This window comes from Myxine glutinosa, unplaced genomic scaffold (assembly GCF_964187855.1).
Source record: "Myxine glutinosa unplaced genomic scaffold, kmMyxGlut1.1 SCAFFOLD_672, whole genome shotgun sequence".
Taxonomy (NCBI): domain Eukaryota; kingdom Metazoa; phylum Chordata; class Myxini; order Myxiniformes; family Myxinidae; genus Myxine; species Myxine glutinosa.
This window is the reverse complement of record NW_027616767.1, coordinates 80,031-100,748: the sequence shown is the minus strand read 5'-3', so window position 1 is coordinate 100,748 and position 20,718 is coordinate 80,031. Positions and strand designations below refer to the sequence as shown.

The following is a 20,718-nucleotide window of genomic DNA, read 5'->3' as shown; positions in this document are numbered from 1 at the left end:
TTCCAGGGGAATTACACCTTCCAGGGTATTCTTTCTGTGGTCCAGGAACAAACTTGGATAAAAGATTAGATGAGGCTGACAATCCTAAACCTTGGTCTAAACCTACAAATAGGGTTGACGAAGTGTGTATGAAGCATGATATTGCTTATGGGAAAACCACTACGTTGACTGAAAAACATAAAGCCGACAGCGAAATGTTGTATAATTTGTCTTTGATACAAAATCCAACGTTGAGAGAGAAAGTTGATAGGTTTATTGTGAGAAATTTGATAAATGCTAAATTGAAACTTGGTCTTGGTTATTCCTCAAAAAACTATTAGGCTCTAATGATGCCATCAAGACTGAGGAGCTTTTGGCTGAAGAATTACACAAACCTATAATCACAAAGTTTAAAAGAAGGAAGGTTTATTCTAAATACACTGACCACATATGGTCCGCTGATTTAATTGAATTGAATAATGACAGGGGATACAGGTATGCTTTAACCGTTATTGATTTGAGGAGTAGATTTGCCTGGGTTGTCCCTTTAAAAAATAAAAGGGGTGATACTTTAATGTTAGCCTTTAAGCTAATATTTGATCGGGATAAAAGGAAACCAAAGAAGTTATGGACTGATGAGGGAACAGAGTTCTATAACAAAATATTCATGAAATTTCTTAAGGGGAAGGGTATTAAATTATACAGCACCTTTAATGAAGGAAAGGCAGTTGTTATTGAGCGTTTTAATCGTACTTTGAAAGAGAAATTATATAAAAAATTCACACAACTCGGTTCTCAAAAATGGGTGTATTTAATTCAGGATATTGTAGATGATTACAACAATACAGTTCATTCATCAACAAAATCAAAACCATCAGAAACATTTACAAAATTAGAATATGAAAAGGAGATTAATTTGAGAAAGCCCAAGTTCAAAGTTGGTGATATTGTAAGGATATACAAATGGAAAAGCCATTTTGAGAAAGGTTATACACAAAAATGGACTAATGAATTATTTATAATCGTTGATGTAATGGATACAGTCCCTTGGACCTACAAATTAAATGATATAAATCGAGAAGAAATCTTGGGTTCATTTTACTCGCAAGAATTACAAAAAACAAAGCTAATAATTCATTAAACAACATTTCTATTCACCCCACCCAGATTAGCTAATTTAATTAGTGGTAATAAAAAAAAATTTAAATAAATTAAAATCATAAGCCACACCCACACAGACCACGCCCACACAGACCCCGCCCACACAGACCCCGCCCACACAGACCCCGCCCACACAGACCACACCCATCATCCCCCACCCTCCGTGCACCCCCACCCTTGACCCTTCACCCCCCTCATCCCACCCCCACCTTCCCCACACACACAAGGGGAGGGGAGGGGTGGGATGAGGGGGGTGAAGGGTCTTTGGCAGGGGTGCACCTCCCCGTTCCCTCCTTTATTCTCTTTTTGTAATTAATAATTAAATAATTGTAAACAAAACAAATATATATAAATATTGAAAACATTAAAATCTTTATATTATTAAAACATTTTTCTTGAGGTATACATTCAACTTCTCCCCAGCATAAGTCATCAATTTCTTCCCAGCACAAGTCAAAGGTTGGTTCAGCAGATGTCTTCAGGTTTTGAATCTCTTTCTATTAAAGACAAGAGGGGAGAGATATTTATTTCATATTTATGTTCCATGTCAAAGCGTCTTGAAAAGCGCTATACAAAATAAATGTATTATTATTATTATTATTAATATAGGGTCGGATGCCCTTCCTGACACCAACCCTGAATCACCTCTTACGATGCGCAGGGATATGGTGTACCTATTATAAACGGTGAACCACACACACGTACACACATGCTTACCTCGAAAAAATCCAGCTTAGCGTCAAGATCGTTGAGTTGAAAATGTAGAGGTTCACAGGTTGGTAGGAAATAACCATTCCTATGGAGTCCAAAATCGTCCCACTCCAAGCTTTGGTCTTCGAGGCTGCAAACAAAATAAGGAGAAATTACTATGCTGAAGTAAGCTTGACAAAACATCACACACACACACACACATACACACACACATACACACACACATACACACACACACATACACACACACACACACACACACACAATCTCATTTTTTCATTTCTGTTCCTCACAATTCGATCTCTCTATTTTAATCACAGACACACATGCACACACATACACATACACACACACACACATGCACACACACATGCACACACCTCTCGTTTTTTATTTTCTATCATACCTTTCACGTGAATTTTCTAAGAACGGTGAAACATTGAATTCATTCTGAGCCCACCATCTCGGAGGTAGGTTATTCAAACCCGTATTCAGTTCGTTGTGGAACTCTTGAGAAACAACTTGAAATTCTGCCAGGATATTTACAATATTTGAATTGCTGCAATGAATAGGAAAAATAAATTATTAGTTGTATAATTAATCACATACAAAGCTCTCATTAACAGTGTTTAATACCAAATGAACTTACCAATGTCCTGGCGAGTATTCTTCATCAGAGGAAAGACTGGAATAAGACAAGCTCATCTTCGTTCACAATGTTTAAATGTCCCATTCGGAGACCTCTCTTTTTATAATGAACAAAATGTATTTCGGGGAACTGAAGTGCTTGTCAGCTTTTGGAAACTGAGGGCGTGTGTTTGTGAAAAACAGGAAACAAGACAAAGAGAATTCCTTGGAAGTTATCCAAGTGAAACAACGTCATTTCTCAAGGTATGTGGTTCGAGTGAGCATGAGCCTAACAGTGAGCTATTAATTAGAAAAGGTTCGAGTGGTATATAAATGGAAAACAAAATGAATGTAAAAAATATCAAATAAGTATAATTGAAAAGGCAACTGGTAAAAAAGTTCACAAAACAAATAAGAGAATTAATTTAAATACCGGTGAGTTGGATGAGACGGTGAGGAGAGTTGTAGGAGAATTAAATTATTTCCCACGCATAAACAAATATTTGTAGGGTCGTTGTTTGAGTGGGTTATATTCACCAGATGATATTAAGAGTAAAAGGTTAAAAGGTCCATGAGGTCAGAAGGATCACAGGTGTTTAAGTGGTCTAATGAATAAGGATAACATGTCAAAAGGTTAGAAGGTTCGTAAAGAACAGGGTGAGAGAAATATAGGTGTTTAGGGGCAATATGGAAGTGAATGGGTCAAAGATTAATCTGCCAGATGATATGTAGAAGAAGGATGATAGGTCTATAAGAGAAAACAAATATTTGTAGTGTTTGAGTGGTCTAATGAACAACATTAAGGATAGGTACTACAGACAAAAGGTTCATAAAGATGAGGGTGGGAGAAATAGAGGTGTTTATGATTTTTGAAAAAGACAAGGGGGTAAATGACATTAGATAGGGATTTCCCATGTTAAACGGAGGTGTCCCAGAAGCAACATTATTACACTACTACTATCACAAGTGCAAAAAGTGTTTTTCCACACTAATACAAGTGCAAAAGTGGTTTCCTGCACCAACACAAGTGCGAAAAGTGGTTTTTCAACACTAACACAAGTGCGAAAAGTGTTTTTTCCACACTAATACAAGTGCAAAAGTGGTTTCCTGCACCAACACAAGTGCGAAAAGTGGTTTTTCAACACTAACACAAGTGCGAAAAGTGGTTTCTCAACACTAACACAAGTGTGAAAAGTGGTTTTTCCACACTAATACAAGTGCAAAAGTGGTTTCCTGCACCAACACAAGTGCAAAAAGTGTTTTCCACACTAATGCAAGTGCAAAAGTGGTTTCCTGCACCACCACAAGTGCGAAAAGTGGTTTTTCAACACTAACACAAGTGCGAAAAGTGGTTTTTCCACACTAATACAAGTGCAAAAGTGGTTTCCTGCACCAACACAAGTGCGAAAAGTGGTTTTTCAACACTAACACAAGTGCGAAAAGTGGTTTTTCCACACTAATACAAGTGCAAAAGTGGTTTCCTGCACCACCACAAGTGCGAAAAGTGGTTTTTCAACACTATCACAAATGCAAAAAGTGTTTTTTCCACACTAATACAAGTGCAAAAGTGGTTTCCTGCACCAACACAAGTGCGAAAAGTGGTTTTTCAACACTAACACAAGTGCGAAAAGTGGTTTTTCAACACTAACACAAGTGCGAAAAGTGGTTTTTCCACACCAATACAAGTGCAAAAGTGGTTTACTGCACCAACACAAGTGCGAAAAGTGGTTTTTCAACACTAACACAAGTGCGAAAAGTGGTTTTTCAACACTAACACAAGTGCGAAAAGTGGTTTTTCAACACTAACACAAGTGCAAAAAGTGGTTTTTCAACACTAACACAAATGCGAAAAGTGTTTTTTCAACACTAACACAAGTGCGAAAAGTGTTTTTTCCACACTAATACAAGTGCAAAAGTGGTTTCCTGCACCAACACAAGTGCGAAAAGTGGTTTTTCAACACTAACACAAGTGCGAAAAGTGGTTTCCTGCACCAACACAAGTGCGAAAAGTGGTTTTTCAACACTAACACAAGTGCGAAAAGTGGTTTTTCCACACCAATACAAGTGCAAAAGTGGTTTCCTGCACCAACACAAGTGTGAAAAGTGGTTTCCTGCACCAACACAAGTGCAAAAAGTGGTTTTTCAACACTAACACAAGTGCGAAAAGTGGTTTTTTCAACACTAACACAAGTGCGAAAAGTGGTTTTTCAACACTATCACAAGTGCGAAAAGTGGTTTTTCAACACTAACACAAGTGCAAAAAGTGGTTTTTCAACACTAATACAAGTGCAAAATTGGTTTCCTGCACCAACACAAATGCGAAAAGTGGTTTTTCAACACTAACAAGCGCGAAAAGTGGTTTTTCCACACTAATACAAGTGCAAAATTGGTTTCCTGCACCAACACAAGTGCGAAAAGTGGTTTTTCCACACTAATACAAGTGCAAAAGTGGTTTCCTGCACCACCACAAGTGTGAAAAGTGGTTTTTCAACACTAACACAAGTGCGAAAAGTGGTTTTTCAACACTAACACAAGTGCGAAAAGTGGTTTTTCAACACTAACACAAGTGCGAAAAGTGGTTTTTCAACACTAACACAAGTGCGAAAAGTGGTTTTTCCACACTAATACAAGTGCAAAAGTGGTTTCCTGCACCAACACAAGTGCGAAAAGTGGTTTTTCAACACTAACACAAGTGCGAAAAGTGGTTTTTCCACACTAATACAACTGCAAAAGTGGTTTCCTGCACCAACACAAGTGCGAAAAGTGGTTTTTCAACTCTAACACAAGTGCGAAAAGTGGTTTTTCAACACTAACACAAGTGCGAAAAGTGGTTTTTCAACACTAACACAAGTGCGAAAAGTGGTTTTTCCACACTAATACAAGTGCAAAAGTGGTTTCCTGCACCAACACAAGTGCGAAAAGTGGTTTTTCAACACTAACACAAGTGCGAAAAGTGGTTTTTCAACACTAACACAAGTGCGAAAAGTGGTTTTTCAACACTAACACGAGTGCAAAAAGTGGTTTTTCAACACTAACACAAGTGCGAAAGGTGTTTTTTCAACACTAACACAAGTGCAAAAAGTGTTTTTTCCACACTAATACAAGTGCAAAAGTGGTTTCCTGCACCAACACAAGTGCGAAAAGTGGTTTTTCAACACTAACACAAGTGCGAAAAGTGGTTTTTCAACACTAACACAAGTGCGAAAAGTGGTTTTTCAACACTAACACAAGTGCGAAAAGTGGTTTTTCCACACTAATACAAGTGCAAAAGTGGTTTCCTGCACCAACACAAGTGCGAAAAGTGGTTTTTCAACACTAACACAAGTGCGAAAAGTGGTTTTTTAACACTATCACAAGTGCAAAAAGTGTTTTTCCACACTAATACAAGTGCAAAAGTGGTTTCCTGCACCAACACAAGTGCGAAAAGTGGTTTTTCAACACTAACACAAGTGCGAAAAGTGTTTTTTCCACACTAATACAAGTGCAAAAGTGGTTTCCTGCACCAACACAAGTGCGAAAAGTGGTTTTTCAACACTAACACAAGTGCGAAAAGTGGTTTCTCAACACTAACACAAGTGTGAAAAGTGGTTTTTCCACACTAATACAAGTGCAAAAGTGGTTTCCTGCATCAACACAAGTGCAAAAAGTGTTTTCCACACTAATGCAAGTGCAAAAGTGGTTTCCTGCACCACCACAAGTGCGAAAAGTGGTTTTTCAACACTAACACAAGTGCGAAAAGTGGTTTTTCCACACTAATACAAGTGCAAAAGTGGTTTCCTGCACCAACACAAGTGCGAAAAGTGGTTTTTCAACACTAACACAAGTGCGAAAAGTGGTTTTTCCACACTAATACAAGTGCAAAAGTGGTTTCCTGCACCACCACAAGTGCGAAAAGTGGTTTTTCAACACTATCACAAATGCAAAAAGTGTTTTTTCCACACTAATACAAGTGCAAAAGTGGTTTCCTGCACCAACACAAGTGCGAAAAGTGGTTTTTCAACACTAACACAAGTGCGAAAAGTGGTTTTTCAACACTAACACAAGTGCGAAAAGTGGTTTTTCCACACCAATACAAGTGCAAAAGTGGTTTACTGCACCAACACAAGTGCGAAAAGTGGTTTTTCAACACTAACACAAGTGCGAAAAGTGGTTTTTCAACACTAACACAAGTGCGAAAAGTGGTTTTTCAACACTAACACAAGTGCAAAAAGTGGTTTTTCAACACTAACACAAATGCGAAAAGTGTTTTTTCAACACTAACACAAGTGCGAAAAGTGTTTTTTCCACACTAATACAAGTGCAAAAGTGGTTTCCTGCACCAACACAAGTGCGAAAAGTGGTTTTTCAACACTAACACAAGTGCGAAAAGTGGTTTCCTGCACCAACACAAGTGCGAAAAGTGGTTTTTCAACACTAACACAAGTGCGAAAAGTGGTTTTTCCACACCAATACAAGTGCAAAAGTGGTTTCCTGCACCAACACAAGTGTGAAAAGTGGTTTCCTGCACCAACACAAGTGCAAAAAGTGGTTTTTCAACACTAACACAAGTGCGAAAAGTGGTTTTTCAACACTAACACGAGTGCAAAAAGTGGTTTTTCAACACTAACACAAGTGCGAAAGGTGTTTTTTCAACACTAACACAAGTGCAAAAAGTGTTTTTTCCACACTAATACAAGTGCAAAAGTGGTTTCCTGCACCAACACAAGTGCGAAAAGTGGTTTTTCAACACTAACACAAGTGCGAAAAGTGGTTTTTCAACACTAACACAAGTGCGAAAAGTGGTTTTTCAACACTAACACAAGTGCGAAAAGTGGTTTTTCCACACTAATACAAGTGCAAAAGTGGTTTCCTGCACCAACACAAGTGCGAAAAGTGGTTTTTCAACACTAACACAAGTGCGAAAAGTGGTTTTTTAACACTATCACAAGTGCAAAAAGTGTTTTTCCACACTAATACAAGTGCAAAAGTGGTTTCCTGCACCAACACAAGTGCGAAAAGTGGTTTTTCAACACTAACACAAGTGCGAAAAGTGTTTTTTCCACACTAATACAAGTGCAAAAGTGGTTTCCTGCACCAACACAAGTGCGAAAAGTGGTTTTTCAACACTAACACAAGTGCGAAAAGTGGTTTCTCAACACTAACACAAGTGTGAAAAGTGGTTTTTCCACACTAATACAAGTGCAAAAGTGGTTTCCTGCACCAACACAAGTGCAAAAAGTGTTTTCCACACTAATACAAGTGCAAAAGTGGTTTCCTGCACCAACACAAGTGCAAAAAGTGTTTTCCACACTAATGCAAGTGCAAAAGTGGTTTCCTGCACCACCACAAGTGCGAAAAGTGGTTTTTCAACACTAACACAAGTGCGAAAAGTGGTTTTTCCACACTAATACAAGTGCAAAAGTGGTTTCCTGCACCAACACAAGTGCGAAAAGTGGTTTTTCAACACTAACACAAGTGCGAAAAGTGGTTTTTCCACACTAATACAAGTGCAAAAGTGGTTTCCTGCACCACCACAAGTGCGAAAAGTGGTTTTTCAACACTATCACAAATGCAAAAAGTGTTTTTTCCACACTAATACAAGTGCAAAAGTGGTTTCCTGCACCAACACAAGTGCGAAAAGTGGTTTTTCAACACTAACACAAGTGCGAAAAGTGGTTTTTCAACACTAACACAAGTGCGAAAAGTGGTTTTTCCACACCAATACAAGTGCAAAAGTGGTTTACTGCACCAACACAAGTGCGAAAAGTGGTTTTTCAACACTAACACAAGTGCGAAAAGTGGTTTTTCAACACTAACACAAGTGCGAAAAGTGGTTTTTCAACACTAACACAAGTGCAAAAAGTGGTTTTTCAACACTAACACAAATGCGAAAAGTGTTTTTTCAACACTAACACAAGTGCGAAAAGTGTTTTTTCCACACTAATACAAGTGCAAAAGTGGTTTCCTGCACCAACACAAGTGCGAAAAGTGGTTTTTCAACACTAACACAAGTGCGAAAAGTGGTTTCCTGCACCAACACAAGTGCGAAAAGTGGTTTTTCAACACTAACACAAGTGCGAAAAGTGGTTTTTCCACACCAATGGTCCAATACAAGTGCAAAAGTGGTTTCCTGCACCAACACAAGTGTGAAAAGTGGTTTCCTGCACCAACACAAGTGCAAAAAGTGGTTTTTCAACACTAACAACAAGTGCGAAAAGTGGTTTTTCAACACTAACACAAGTGCGAAAAGTGGTTTTTCAACACTATCACAAGTGCGAAAAGTGGTTTTTCAACACTAACACAAGTGCAAAAAGTGGTTTTTCAACACTAATACAAGTGCAAAATTGGTTTCCTGCACCAACACAAATGCGAAAAGTGGTTTTTCAACACTAACAAGCGCGAAAAGTGGTTTTTCCACACTAATACAAGTGCAAAATTGGTTTCCTGCACCAACACAAGTGCGAAAAGTGGTTTTTCCACACTAATACAAGTGCAAAAGTGGTTTCCTGCACCACCACAAGTGCGAAAAGTGGTTTTTCAACACTAACACAAGTGCGAAAAGTGGTTTTTCAACACTAACACAAGTGCGAAAAGTGGTTTTTCAACACTAACACAAAGTGCGAAAAAGTGGTTTTTCCACACTAATACAAGTGCAAAAGTGGTTTCCTGCACCAACACAAGTGCGAAAAGTGGTTTTTCAACACTAACACAAGTAAAAGTGGTTTTTCCACACTAATACAAGTGCAAAAGTGGTTTCCTGCACCAACACAAGTGCGAAAAGTGGTTTTTCAACACTAACACAAGTGCGAAAAGTGGTTTTTCAACACTAACACAAGTGCGAAAAGTGGTTTTTCAACACTAACACAAGTGCAAAAAGTGGTTTTTCAACACTAACACAAGTGCGAAAGGTGTTTTTTCAACACTAACACAAGTGCAAAAAGTGTTTTTTCCACACTAATACAAGTGCAAAAGTGGTTTCCTGCACCAACACAAGTGCGAAAAGTGGTTTTTCAACACTAACACAAGTGCGAAAAGTGGTTTTTCAACACTAACACAAGTGCGAAAAGTGGTTTTTCAACACTAACACAAGTGCGAAAAGTGGTTTTTCCACACTAATACAAGTGCAAAAGTGGTTTCCTGCACCAACACAAGTGCGAAAAGTGGTTTTTCAACACTAACACAAGTGCGAAAAGTGGTTTTTTAACACTATCACAAGTGCAAAAAGTGTTTTTCCACACTAATACAAGTGCAAAAGTGGTTTCCTGCACCAACACAAGTGCGAAAAGTGGTTTTTCAACACTAACACAAGTGCGAAAAGTGTTTTTTCCACACTAATACAAGTGCAAAAGTGGTTTCCTGCACCAACACAAGTGCGAAAAGTGGTTTTTCAACACTAACACAAGTGCGAAAAGTGGTTTTTCAACACTAACACAAGTGCGAAAAGTGGTTTTTCAACACTAACACAAGTGCGAAAAGTGGTTTTTCAACACTAACACAAGTGCAAAAAGTGGTTTTTCAACACTAACACAAGTGCGAAAGGTGTTTTTTCAACACTAACACAAGTGCAAAAAGTGTTTTTTCCACACTAATACAAGTGCAAAAGTGGTTTCCTGCACCCACACAAGTGCGAAAAGTGGTTTTTCAACACTAACACAAGTGCGAAAAGTGGTTTTTCAACACTAACAGAAGTGCGAAAAGTGGTTTTTCAACACTAACACAAGTGCGAAAAGTGGTTTTCCACATATACAAGTGCAAAAGTGGTTTCCTGCACCAACACAAGTGCGAAAAGTGGTTTTTCAACACTAACACAAGTGCGAAAAGTGGTTTTTTAACACTATCACAAGTGCAAAAAGTGTTTTTCCACACTAATACAAGTGCAAAAGTGGTTTCCTGCACCAACACAAGTGCGAAAAGTGGTTTTTCAACACTAACACAAGTGCTAAAAGTGTTTTTTCCACACTAATACAAGTGCAAAAGTGGTTTCCTGCACCAACACAAGTGCGAAAAGTGTTTTTTCAACACTAACACAAGTGCGAAAAGTGGTTTTTCAACACTAACACAAGTGCGAAAAGTGGTTTTTCAACACTAACACAAGTGCGAAAAGTGGTTTTTCAACACTAACACAAGTGCAAAAAGTGGTTTTTCAACACTAACACAAGTGCGAAAAGTGTTTTCTCCACACTAATACAAGTGCAAAAGTGGTTTCCTGCACCAACACAAGTGCGAAAAGTGGTTTTTCAACACTAACAAGTGCGAAAAGTGGTTTTTCAACACTATCACAAATGCAAAAAGTGTTTTTTCCACACTAATACAAGTGCAAAAGTGGTTTCCTGCACCAACACAAGTGCGAAAAGTGGTTTTTCAACACTAACACAAGTGCGAAAAGTGGTTTTTCAACACTAACACAAGTGCGAAAAGTGGTTTTTCCACACCAATACAAGTGCAAAAGTGGTTTCCTGCACCAACACAAGTGCGAAAAGTCGTTTTTCAACACTAACACAAGTGCGAAAAGTGCTTTTTCAACACTAACACTAGTGCAAAAAGTGGTTTTTCCACACTAATACAAGTGCAAAAAGTAGTTTCCTGCACCAACACAAGTGCAAAAAGTGGTTTTTCAACACTAACACAAGTGCGAAAACTGGTTTTTCAACACTAACACAAGTGCGAAAAGTGGTTTTTCAACACTATCACAAGTGCAAAAGTGGTTTCCTGCACCAACACAAGTGCGAAAAGTGGTTTTTCAACACTAACACAAGTGCGAAAAGTGGTTTTTCAACACTAACACAAGTGCGAAAAGTGTTTTGTCCACACTAATACAAGTGCAAAAGTGGTTTCCTGCACCAACACAAGTGCGAAAAGTGGTTTTTCAACACTAACACAAGTGCGAAAAGTGGTTTTTCAACACTAACACAAGTGCGAAAAGTGGTTTTTCCACACTAATACAAGTGCGAAAAGTGGTTTTTCCACACTAATACAAGTGCGAAAAGTGGTTTTTCAACACTAACACAAGTGCAAAAGTGGTTTCCTGCACCAACACAAGTGCGAAAAGTGGTTTTTCCACACTAATACAAGTGCAAAAGTGGTTTCCTGCACCAACACAAGTGCGAAAAGTGGTTTTTCAACACTAACACAAGTGCGAAAAGTGGTTTTTCAACACTAACAGAAGTGCAAAAAGTGGTTTTTCCACACTAATACAAGTGCAAAAGTGGTTTCCTGCACCAACACAAGTGCGAAAAGTGGTTTTTCAACACTAACACAAGTGCGAAAAGTGGTTTTTCAACACTATCACAAGTGCAAAAAGTGTGTTTTCCACACTAATACAACTGCAAAAGTGTTTTCCTGCACCAACACAAGTGCGAAAAGTGGTTTTTCAACACTAACACAAGTGCGAAAAGTGGTTTTTCAACACTAACACAAGTGCGAAAAGTGGTTTTTCCACACTAATACAACTGCAAAAGTGGTTTCCTACACCAACACAAGTGCGAAAAGTGGTTTTTCAACACTAACACAAGTGCGAAAAGTGGTTTTTCAACACTAACACAAGTGCGAAAAGTGGTTTTGCCACACTAATACAACTGCAAAAGTGGTTTCCTGCACCAACACAAGTGCGAAAAGTGGTTTTTCAACACTAACACAAGTGCGAAAAGTGGTTTTTCAACACTAACACAAGTGCGAAAAGTGGTTTTTCAACACTAACACAAGTGCGAAAAGTTGGTTTTTCCACACTAATACAAGTGCAAAAGTGGTTTCCTGCACCAACACAAGTGCGAAAAGTGGTTTTTCAACACTAACACAAGTGCGAAAAGTGGTTTTTCAACACTAACACAAGTGCGAAAAGTGGTTTTTCAACACTAACACAAGTGCAAAAAGTGGTTTTTCAACACTAACACAAGTGTGAAAGGTGTTTTTTCAACACTAACACAAGTGCAAAAAGTGTTTTTTCCACACTAATACAAGTGCAAAAGTGGTTTCCTGCACCAACACAAGTGCGAAAAGTGGTTTTTCAACACTAACACAAGTGCGAAAAGTGGTTTTTCAACACTAACACAAGTGCGAAAAGTGGTTTTTCAACACTAACACAAGTGCGAAAAGTGGTTTTTCCACACTAATACAAGTGCAAAAGTGGTTTCCTGCACCAAGACAAGTGCGAAAAGTGGTTTTTCAACACTAACACAAGTGCGAAAAGTGGTTTTTTAACACTATCACAAGTGCAAAAAGTGTTTTTCCACACTAATACAAGTGCAAAAGTGGTTTCCTGCACCAACACAAGTGCGAAAAGTGGTTTTTCAACACTAACACAAGTGCGAAAAGTGTTTTTTCCACACTAATACAAGTGCAAAAGTGGTTTCCTGCACCAACACAAGTGCGAAAAGTGGTTTTTCAACACTAACACAAGTGCGAAAAGTGGTTTTTCAACACTAACACAAGTGTGAAAAGTGGTTTTTCCACACTAATACAAGTGCAAAAGTGGTTTCCTGCACCAACACAAGTGCAAAAAGTGTTTTTCCACACTAATGCAAGTGCAAAAGTGGTTTCCTGCACCACCACAAGTGCGAAAAGTGGTTTTTCAACACTAACACAAGTGCGAAAAGTGGTTTTTCCACACTAATACAAGTGCAAAAGTGGTTTCCTGCACCAACACAAGTGCGAAAAGTGGTTTTTCAACACTAACACAAGTGCGAAAAGTGGTTTTTCCACACTAATACAAGTGCAAAAGTGGTTTCCTGCACCACCACACGTGCGAAAAGTGGTTTTTCAACACTATCACAAATGCAAAAAGTGTTTTTTCCACACTAATACAAGTGCAAAAGTGGTTTCCTGCACCAACACAAGTGCGAAAAGTGGTTTTTCAACACTAACACAAGTGCGAAAAGTGGTTTTTCAACACTAACACAAGTGCGAAAAGTGGTTTTTCCACACCAATACAAGTGCAAAAGTGGTTTCCTGCACCAACACAAGTGCGAAAAGTCGTTTTTCAACACTAACACAAGTGCGAAAAGTGCTTTTTCAACACTAACACTAGTGCAAAAAGTGGTTTTTCCACACTAATACAAGTGCAAAAAGTGGTTTCCTGCACCAACACAAGTGCAAAAAGTGGTTTTTCAACACTAACACAAGTGCGAAAAGTGGTTTTTCAACACTAACACAAGTGCAAAAGTGGTTTCCTGCACCAACACAAGTGCGAAAAGTGGTTTTTCAACACAAACACAAGTGCGAAAAGTGGTTTTTCAACACTAACACAAGTGCGAAAAGTGTTTTTTCCACACTAATACAAGTGCAAAAGTGGTTTCCTGCACCAACACAAGTGCGAAAAGTCGTTTTTCAACACTAACACAAGTGCGAAAAGTGCTTTTTCAACACTAACACTAGTGCAAAAAGTGGTTTTTCCACACTAATACAAGTGCAAAAAGTGGTTTCCTGCACCAACACAAGTGCAAAAAGTGGTTTTTCAACACTAACACAAGTGCAAAAAGTGGTTTTTCAACACTAATACAAGTGCGAAAAGTGGTTTTTCAACACTATCACAAGTGCAAAAGTGGTTTCCTGCACCAACACAAGTGCGAAAAGTGGTTTTTCAACACTAACACAAGTGCGAAAAGTGTTTTTTCCACACTAATACAAGTGCAAAAGTGGTTTCCTGCACCAACACAAGTGCGAAATGTGGTTTTTCAACACTAACACAAGTGCGAAAAGTGGTTTTTCAACACTAACACAAGTGCGAAAAGTGGTTTTTCCACACTAATACAAGTGCGAAAAGTGGTTTTTCCACACTAATACAAGTGCGAAAAGTGGTTTTTCCACACTAATACAAGTGCGAAAAGTGGTTTTTCAACACTAACACAAGTGCAAAAGTGGTTTCCTGCACCAACACAAGTGCGAAAAGTGGTTTTTCCACACTAATACAAGTGCAAAAGTGGTTTCCTGCACCAACACAAGTGCGAAAAGTGGTTTTTCAACACTAACACAAGTGCGAAAAGTGGTTTTTCAACACTAACAGAAGTGCAAAAAGTGGTTTTTCCACACTAATACAAGTGCAAAAGTGGTTTCCTGCACCAACACAAGTGCGAAAAGTGGTTTTTCAACACTAACACAATTGCGAAAAGTGGTTTTTCAACACTATCACAAGTGCAAAAAGTGTGTTTTCCACACTAATACAACTGCAAAAGTGGTTTCCTGCACCAACACAAGTGCGAAAAGTGGTTTTTCAACACTAACACAAGTGCGAAAAGTGGTTTTTCCACACTAATACAACTGCAAAAGTGGTTTCCTGCAACAACACAAGTGCGAAAAGTGGTTTTTCAACACTAACACAAGTGCGAAAAGTGGTTTTTCAACACTAACACAAGTGCGAAAAGTGGTTTTGCCACACTAATACAACTGCAAAAGTGGTTTCCTGCACCAACACAAGTGCGAAAAGTGGTTTTTCAACACTAACACAAGTGCGAAAAGTGGTTTTTCAACACTAACACAAGTGCGAAAAGTGGTTTTTCAACACTAACACAAGTGCGAAAAGTGGTTTTTCAACACTAACACAAGTGCGAAAAGTGGTTTTTCCACACTAATACAAGTGCAAAAGTGGTTTCCTGCACCAACACAAGTGCGAAAAGTGGTTTTTCAACACTAACACAAGTGCGGAAAGTGGTTTTTCCACACTAGTACAAGTGCAAAAGTGGTTTCCTGCACCAACACAAGTGCGAAAAGTGGTTTTTCAACACTAACACAAGTGCGAAAAGTGGTTTTTCAACACTAACACAAGTGCGAAAAGTGGTTTTTCAACACTAACACAAGTGCAAAAAGTGGTTTTTCAACACTAACACAAGTGCGAAAGGTGTTTTTTCAACACTAACACAAGTGCAAAAAGTGTTTTTTCCACACTAATACAAGTGCAAAAGTGGTTTCCTGCACCAACACAAGTGCGAAAAGTGGTTTTTCAACACTAACACAAGTGCGAAAAGTGGTTTTTCAACACTAACACAAGTGCGAAAAGTGTTTTTTCCACACTAATACAAGTGCAAAAGTGGTTTCCTGCACCAACACAAGTGCGAAAAGTGGTTTTTCAACACTAACACAAGTGCGAAAAGTGGTTTTTCAACACTAACACAAGTGTGAAAAGTGGTTTTTCCACACTAATACAAGTGCAAAAGTGGTTTCCTGCACCAACACAAGTGCAAAAAGTGTTTTTCCACACTAATGCAAGTGCAAAAGTGGTTTCCTGCACCACCACAAGTGCGAAAAGTGGTTTTTCAACACTAACACAAGTGCGAAAAGTGGTTTTTCCACACTAATACAAGTGCAAAAGTGGTTTCCTGCACCAACACAAGTGCGAAAAGTGGTTTTTCAACACAAACACAAGTGCGAAAAGTGGTTTTTCAACACTAACACAAGTGCGAAAAGTGGTTTTTCAACACTAACACAAGTGCGAAAAGTGGTTTTTCAACACTAACACAAGTTGGAAAAGTGGTTTTTCAACACTAACACAAGTGCGAAAAGTGTTTTCTCCACACTAATACAAGTGCAAAAGTGGTTTCCTGCACCAACACAAGTGCGAAAAGTGGTTTTTCAACACTAACAAGTGCGAAAAGTGGTTTTTCAACACTATCACAAATGCAAAAAGTGTTTTTTCCACACTAATACAAGTGCAAAAGTGGTTTCCTGCACCAACACAAGTGCGAAAAGTGGTTTTTCAACACTAACACAAGTGCGAAAGTGGTTTTCCACACTAATACAAGTGCAAAAGTGGTTTCCTGCACCAACACAAGTGCAAAAAGTGTTTTTCCACACTAATGCAAGTGCAAAAGTGGTTTCCTGCACCACCACAAGTGCGAAAAGTGGTTTTTCAACACTAACACAAGCGCGAAAAGTGGTTTTTCCACACTAATACAAGTGCAAAAGTGGTTTCCTGCACCAACACAAGTGCGAAAAGTGGTTTTTCAACACTAACACAAGTGCGAAAAGTGGTTTTTCAACACTAACACAAGTGCGAAAAGTGGTTTTTCAACACTAACACAAGTGCGAAAAGTGGTTTTTCAACACTAACACAAGTGCGAAAAGTGGTTTTTCAACACTAATACAAGTGCAAAAGTGGTTTCCTGCACCAACACAAGTGCGAAAAGTGGTTTTTCAACACTAACAAGTGCGAAAAGTGGTTTTTCAACACTATCACAAATGCAAAAAGTGTTTTTTCCACACTAATACAAGTGCAAAAGTGGTTTCCTGCACCAACACAAGTGCGAAAAGTGGTTTTTCAACACTAACGCAAGTGCGAAAAGTGGTTTTTCAACACTAACACAAGTGCGAAAAGTGGTTTTTCCACACTAATACAAGTGCAAAAAGTGGTTTCCTGCACCAACACAAGTGCAAAAAGTGGTTTTTCAACACTAACACAAGTGCGAAAAGTGGTTTTTCAACACTAACACAAGTGCGAAAAGTGGTTTTTCAACACTATCACAAGTGCAAAAGTGGTTTCCTGCACCAACACAAGTGCGAAAAGTGGTTTTTCAACACTAACACAAGTGCGAAAAGTGGTTTTTCAACACTAACACAAGTGCAAAAAGTGTTTTTTCCACACTAATACAAGTGCAAAAGTGGTTTCCTGCACCAACACAAGTGCGAAAAGTGGTTTTTCAACACTAACACAAGTGCGAAAAGTGGTTTTTCAACACTAACACAAGTGCAAAAAGTGGTTTTTCAACACTAACACAAGTGCAAAAAGTGGTTTTTCAACACTAACACAAATGCGAAAAGTGTTTTTTCAACACTAACACAAGTGCGAAAAGTGTTTTTTCCACACTAATACAAGTGCAAAAGTGGTTTCCTGCACCAACACAAGTGCGAAAAGTGGTTTTTCAACACTAACACAAGTGCGAAAAGTGGTTTCCTGCACCAACACAAGTGCGAAAAGTGGTTTTTCAACACTAACACAAGTGTGAAAAGTGGTTTTTCCACACTAATACAAGTGCAAAAGTGGTTTCCTGCACCAACACAAGTGCAAAAAGTGTTTTTCCACACTAATGCAAGTGCAAAAGTGGTTTCCTGCACCACCACAAGTGCGAAAAGTGGTTTTTCAACACTAACACAAGTGCGAAAAGTGGTTTTTCCACACTAATACAAGTGCAAAAGTGGTTTCCTGCACCAACACAAGTGCGAAAAGTGGTTTTTCAACACTAACACAAGTGCGAAAAGTGGTTTTTCCACACTAATACAAGTGCAAAGGTGGTTTCCTGCACCACCACAAGTGCGAAAAGTGGTTTTTCAACACTATCACAAATGCAAAAAGTGTTTTTTCCACACTAATACAAGTGCAAAAGTGGTTTCCTGCACCAACACAAGTGCGAAAAGTGGTTTTTCAACACTAACACAAGTGCGAAAAGTGGTTTTTCAACACTAACACAAGTGCGAAAAGTGGTTTTTCCACACCAATACAAGTGCAAAAGTGGTTTCCTGCACCAACACAAGTGCGAAAAGTCGTTTTTCAACACTAACACAAGTGCGAAAAGTGCTTTTTCAACACTAACACTAGTGCAAAAAGTGGTTTTTCCACACTAATACAAGTGCAAAAAGTGGTTTCCTGCACCAACACAAGTGCAAAAAGTGGTTTTTCAACACTAACACAAGTGCGAAAAGTGGTTTTTCAACACTACACAAGTGCGAAAAGTGGTTTTTCAACACTATCACAAGTGCAAAAGTGGTTTCCTGCACCAACACAAGTGCGAAAAGTGGTTATTCAACACTAACACAAGTGCGAAAAGTGGTTTTTCAACACTAACACAAGTGCGAAAAGTGTTTTTTCCACACTAATACAAGTGCAAAGGTGGTTTCCTGCACCAACACAAGTGCGAAAAGTGGTTTTTCAACACTAACACAAGTGCGAAAAGTGGTTTTTCCACACCAATACAAGTGCAAAAGTGGTTTCCTGCACCAACACAAGTGCGAAAAGTCGTTTTTCAACACTAACACAAGTGCGAAAAGTGCTTTTTCAACACTAACACTAGTGCAAAAAGTGGTTTTTCCACACTAATACAAGTGCAAAAAGTGGTTTCCTGCACCAACACAAGTGCAAAAAGTGGTTTTTCAACACTAACACAAGTGCGAAAAGTGGTTTTTCAACACCAACACAAGTGCGAAAAGTGGTTTTTCAACACTAACACAAGTGCGAAAAGTGTTTTTTCCACACTAATACAAGTGCAAAAGTGGTTTCCTGCACCAACACAAGTGCGAAAAGTGGTTTTTCAACACTAACACAAGTGTGAAAAGTGGTTTTTCAACAATAACACAAGTGCGAAAAGTGGTTTTTCAACACTAACACAAGTGCGAAAAGTGGTTTTTCCACACTAATACAAGTGCAAAAGTGGTTTCCTGCACCAACACAAGTGCGAAAAGTGGTTTTTCAACACTAACACAAGTGTGAAAAGTGGTTTTACAACACTAACACAAGTGCGAAAAGTGGTTTTTCAACACTAACACAAGTGCAAAAAGTGGTTTTTCAACACTAACACAAGTGTGAAAGGTGTTTTTTCAACACTAACACAAGTGCAAAAAGTGTTTTTTCCACACTAATACAAGTGCAAAAGTGGTTTCCTGCACCAACACAAGTGCGAAAAGTGGTTTTTCAACACTAACACAAGTGCGAAAAGTGGTTTTTCAACACTAACACAAGTGCGAAAAGTGGTTTTTCAACACTAACACAAGTGCGAAAAGTGGTTTTTCCACACTAATACAAGTGCAAAAGTGGTTTCCTGCACCAACACAAGTGCGAAAAGTGGTTTTTCAACACTAACACAAGTGCGAAAAGTGGTTTTTCAACACTAACACAAGTTGGAAAAGTGGTTTTTCAACACTAACACAAGTGCGAAAAGTGTTTTCTCCACACTAATACAAGTGCAAAAGTGGTTTCCTGCACCAACACAAGTGCGAAAAGTGGTTTTTCAACACTAACAAGTGCGAAAAGTGGTTTTTCAACACTATCACAAATGCAAAAAGTGTTTTTTCCACACTAATACAAGTGCAAAAGTGGTTTCCTGCACCAACACAAGTGCGAAAAGTGGTTTTTCAACACTAACACAAGTGCGAAAGTGGTTTTCCACACTAATACAAGTGCAAAAGTGGTTTCCTGCACCAACACAAGTGCAAAAAGTGTTTTTCCACACTAATGCAAGTGCAAAAGTGGTTTCCTGCACCACCACAAGTGCGAAAAGTGGTTTTTCAACACTAACACAAGCGCGAAAAGTGGTTTTTCCACACTAATACAAGTGCAAAAGTGGTTTCCTGCACCAACACAAGTGCGAAAAGTGGTTTTTCAACACTAACACAAGTGCGAAAAGTGGTTTTTCAACACTAACACAAGTGCGAAAAGTGGTTTTTCAACACTAACACAAGTGCGAAAAGTGGTTTTTCAACACTAACACAAGTGCGAAAAGTGGTTTTTCAACACTAATACAAGTGCAAAAGTGGTTTCCTGCACCAACACAAGTGCGAAAAGTGGTTTTTCAACACTAACAAGTGCGAAAAGTGGTTTTTCAACACTATCACAAATGCAAAAAGTGTTTTTTCCACACTAATACAAGTGCAAAAGTGGTTTCCTGCACCAACACAAGTGCGAAAAGTGGTTTTTCAACACTAACGCAAGTGCGAAAAGTGGTTTTTCAACACTAACACAAGTGCGAAAAGTGGTTTTTCCACACTAATACAAGTGCAAAAAGTGGTTTCCTGCACCAACACAAGTGCAAAAAGTGGTTTTTCAACACTAACACAAGTGCGAAAAGTGGTTTTTCAACACTAACACAAGTGCGAAAAGTGGTTTTTCAACACTATCACAAGTGCAAAAGTGGTTTCCTGCACCAACACAAGTGCGAAAAGTGGTTTTTCAACACTAACACAAGTGCGAAAAGTGGTTTTTCAACACTAACACAAGTGCAAAAAGTGTTTTTTCCACACTAATACAAGTGCAAAAGTGGTTTCCTGCACCAACACAAGTGCGAAAAGTGGTTTTTCAACACTAACACAAGTGCGAAAAGTGGTTTTTCAACACTAACACAAGTGCAAAAAGTGGTTTTTCAACACTAACACAAGTGCAAAAAGTGGTTTTTCAACACTAACACAAATGCGAAAAGTGTTTTTTCAACACTAACACAAGTGCGAAAAGTGTTTTTTCCACACTAATACAAGTGCAAAAGTGGTTTCCTGCACCAACACAAGTGCGAAAAGTGGTTTTTCAACACTAACACAAGTGCGAAAAGTGGTTTCCTGCACCAACACAAGTGC

At 38.6% G+C, this 20,718-nt stretch overlaps 1 protein-coding gene across 1 annotated transcript; it reads right to left on the bottom strand.

Moving 5' to 3' along the window:
• Positions 1–1,349: 1,349 nt before the first annotated feature.
• LOC144889072 (uncharacterized) lies at positions 1,350–3,290 on the bottom strand (the record flags this gene model as incomplete). Its single annotated transcript, XM_078768900.1, has 4 exons — positions 2,501–3,290; positions 2,258–2,410; positions 1,858–1,981; positions 1,350–1,637 (listed from the first exon to the last, which is right to left on the bottom strand). Coding segments are annotated over exons 1-4 (621 nt in total), but the record flags the coding sequence as incomplete, so codon positions are not given.
• Positions 3,291–20,718: the final 17,428 nt, after the last annotated feature.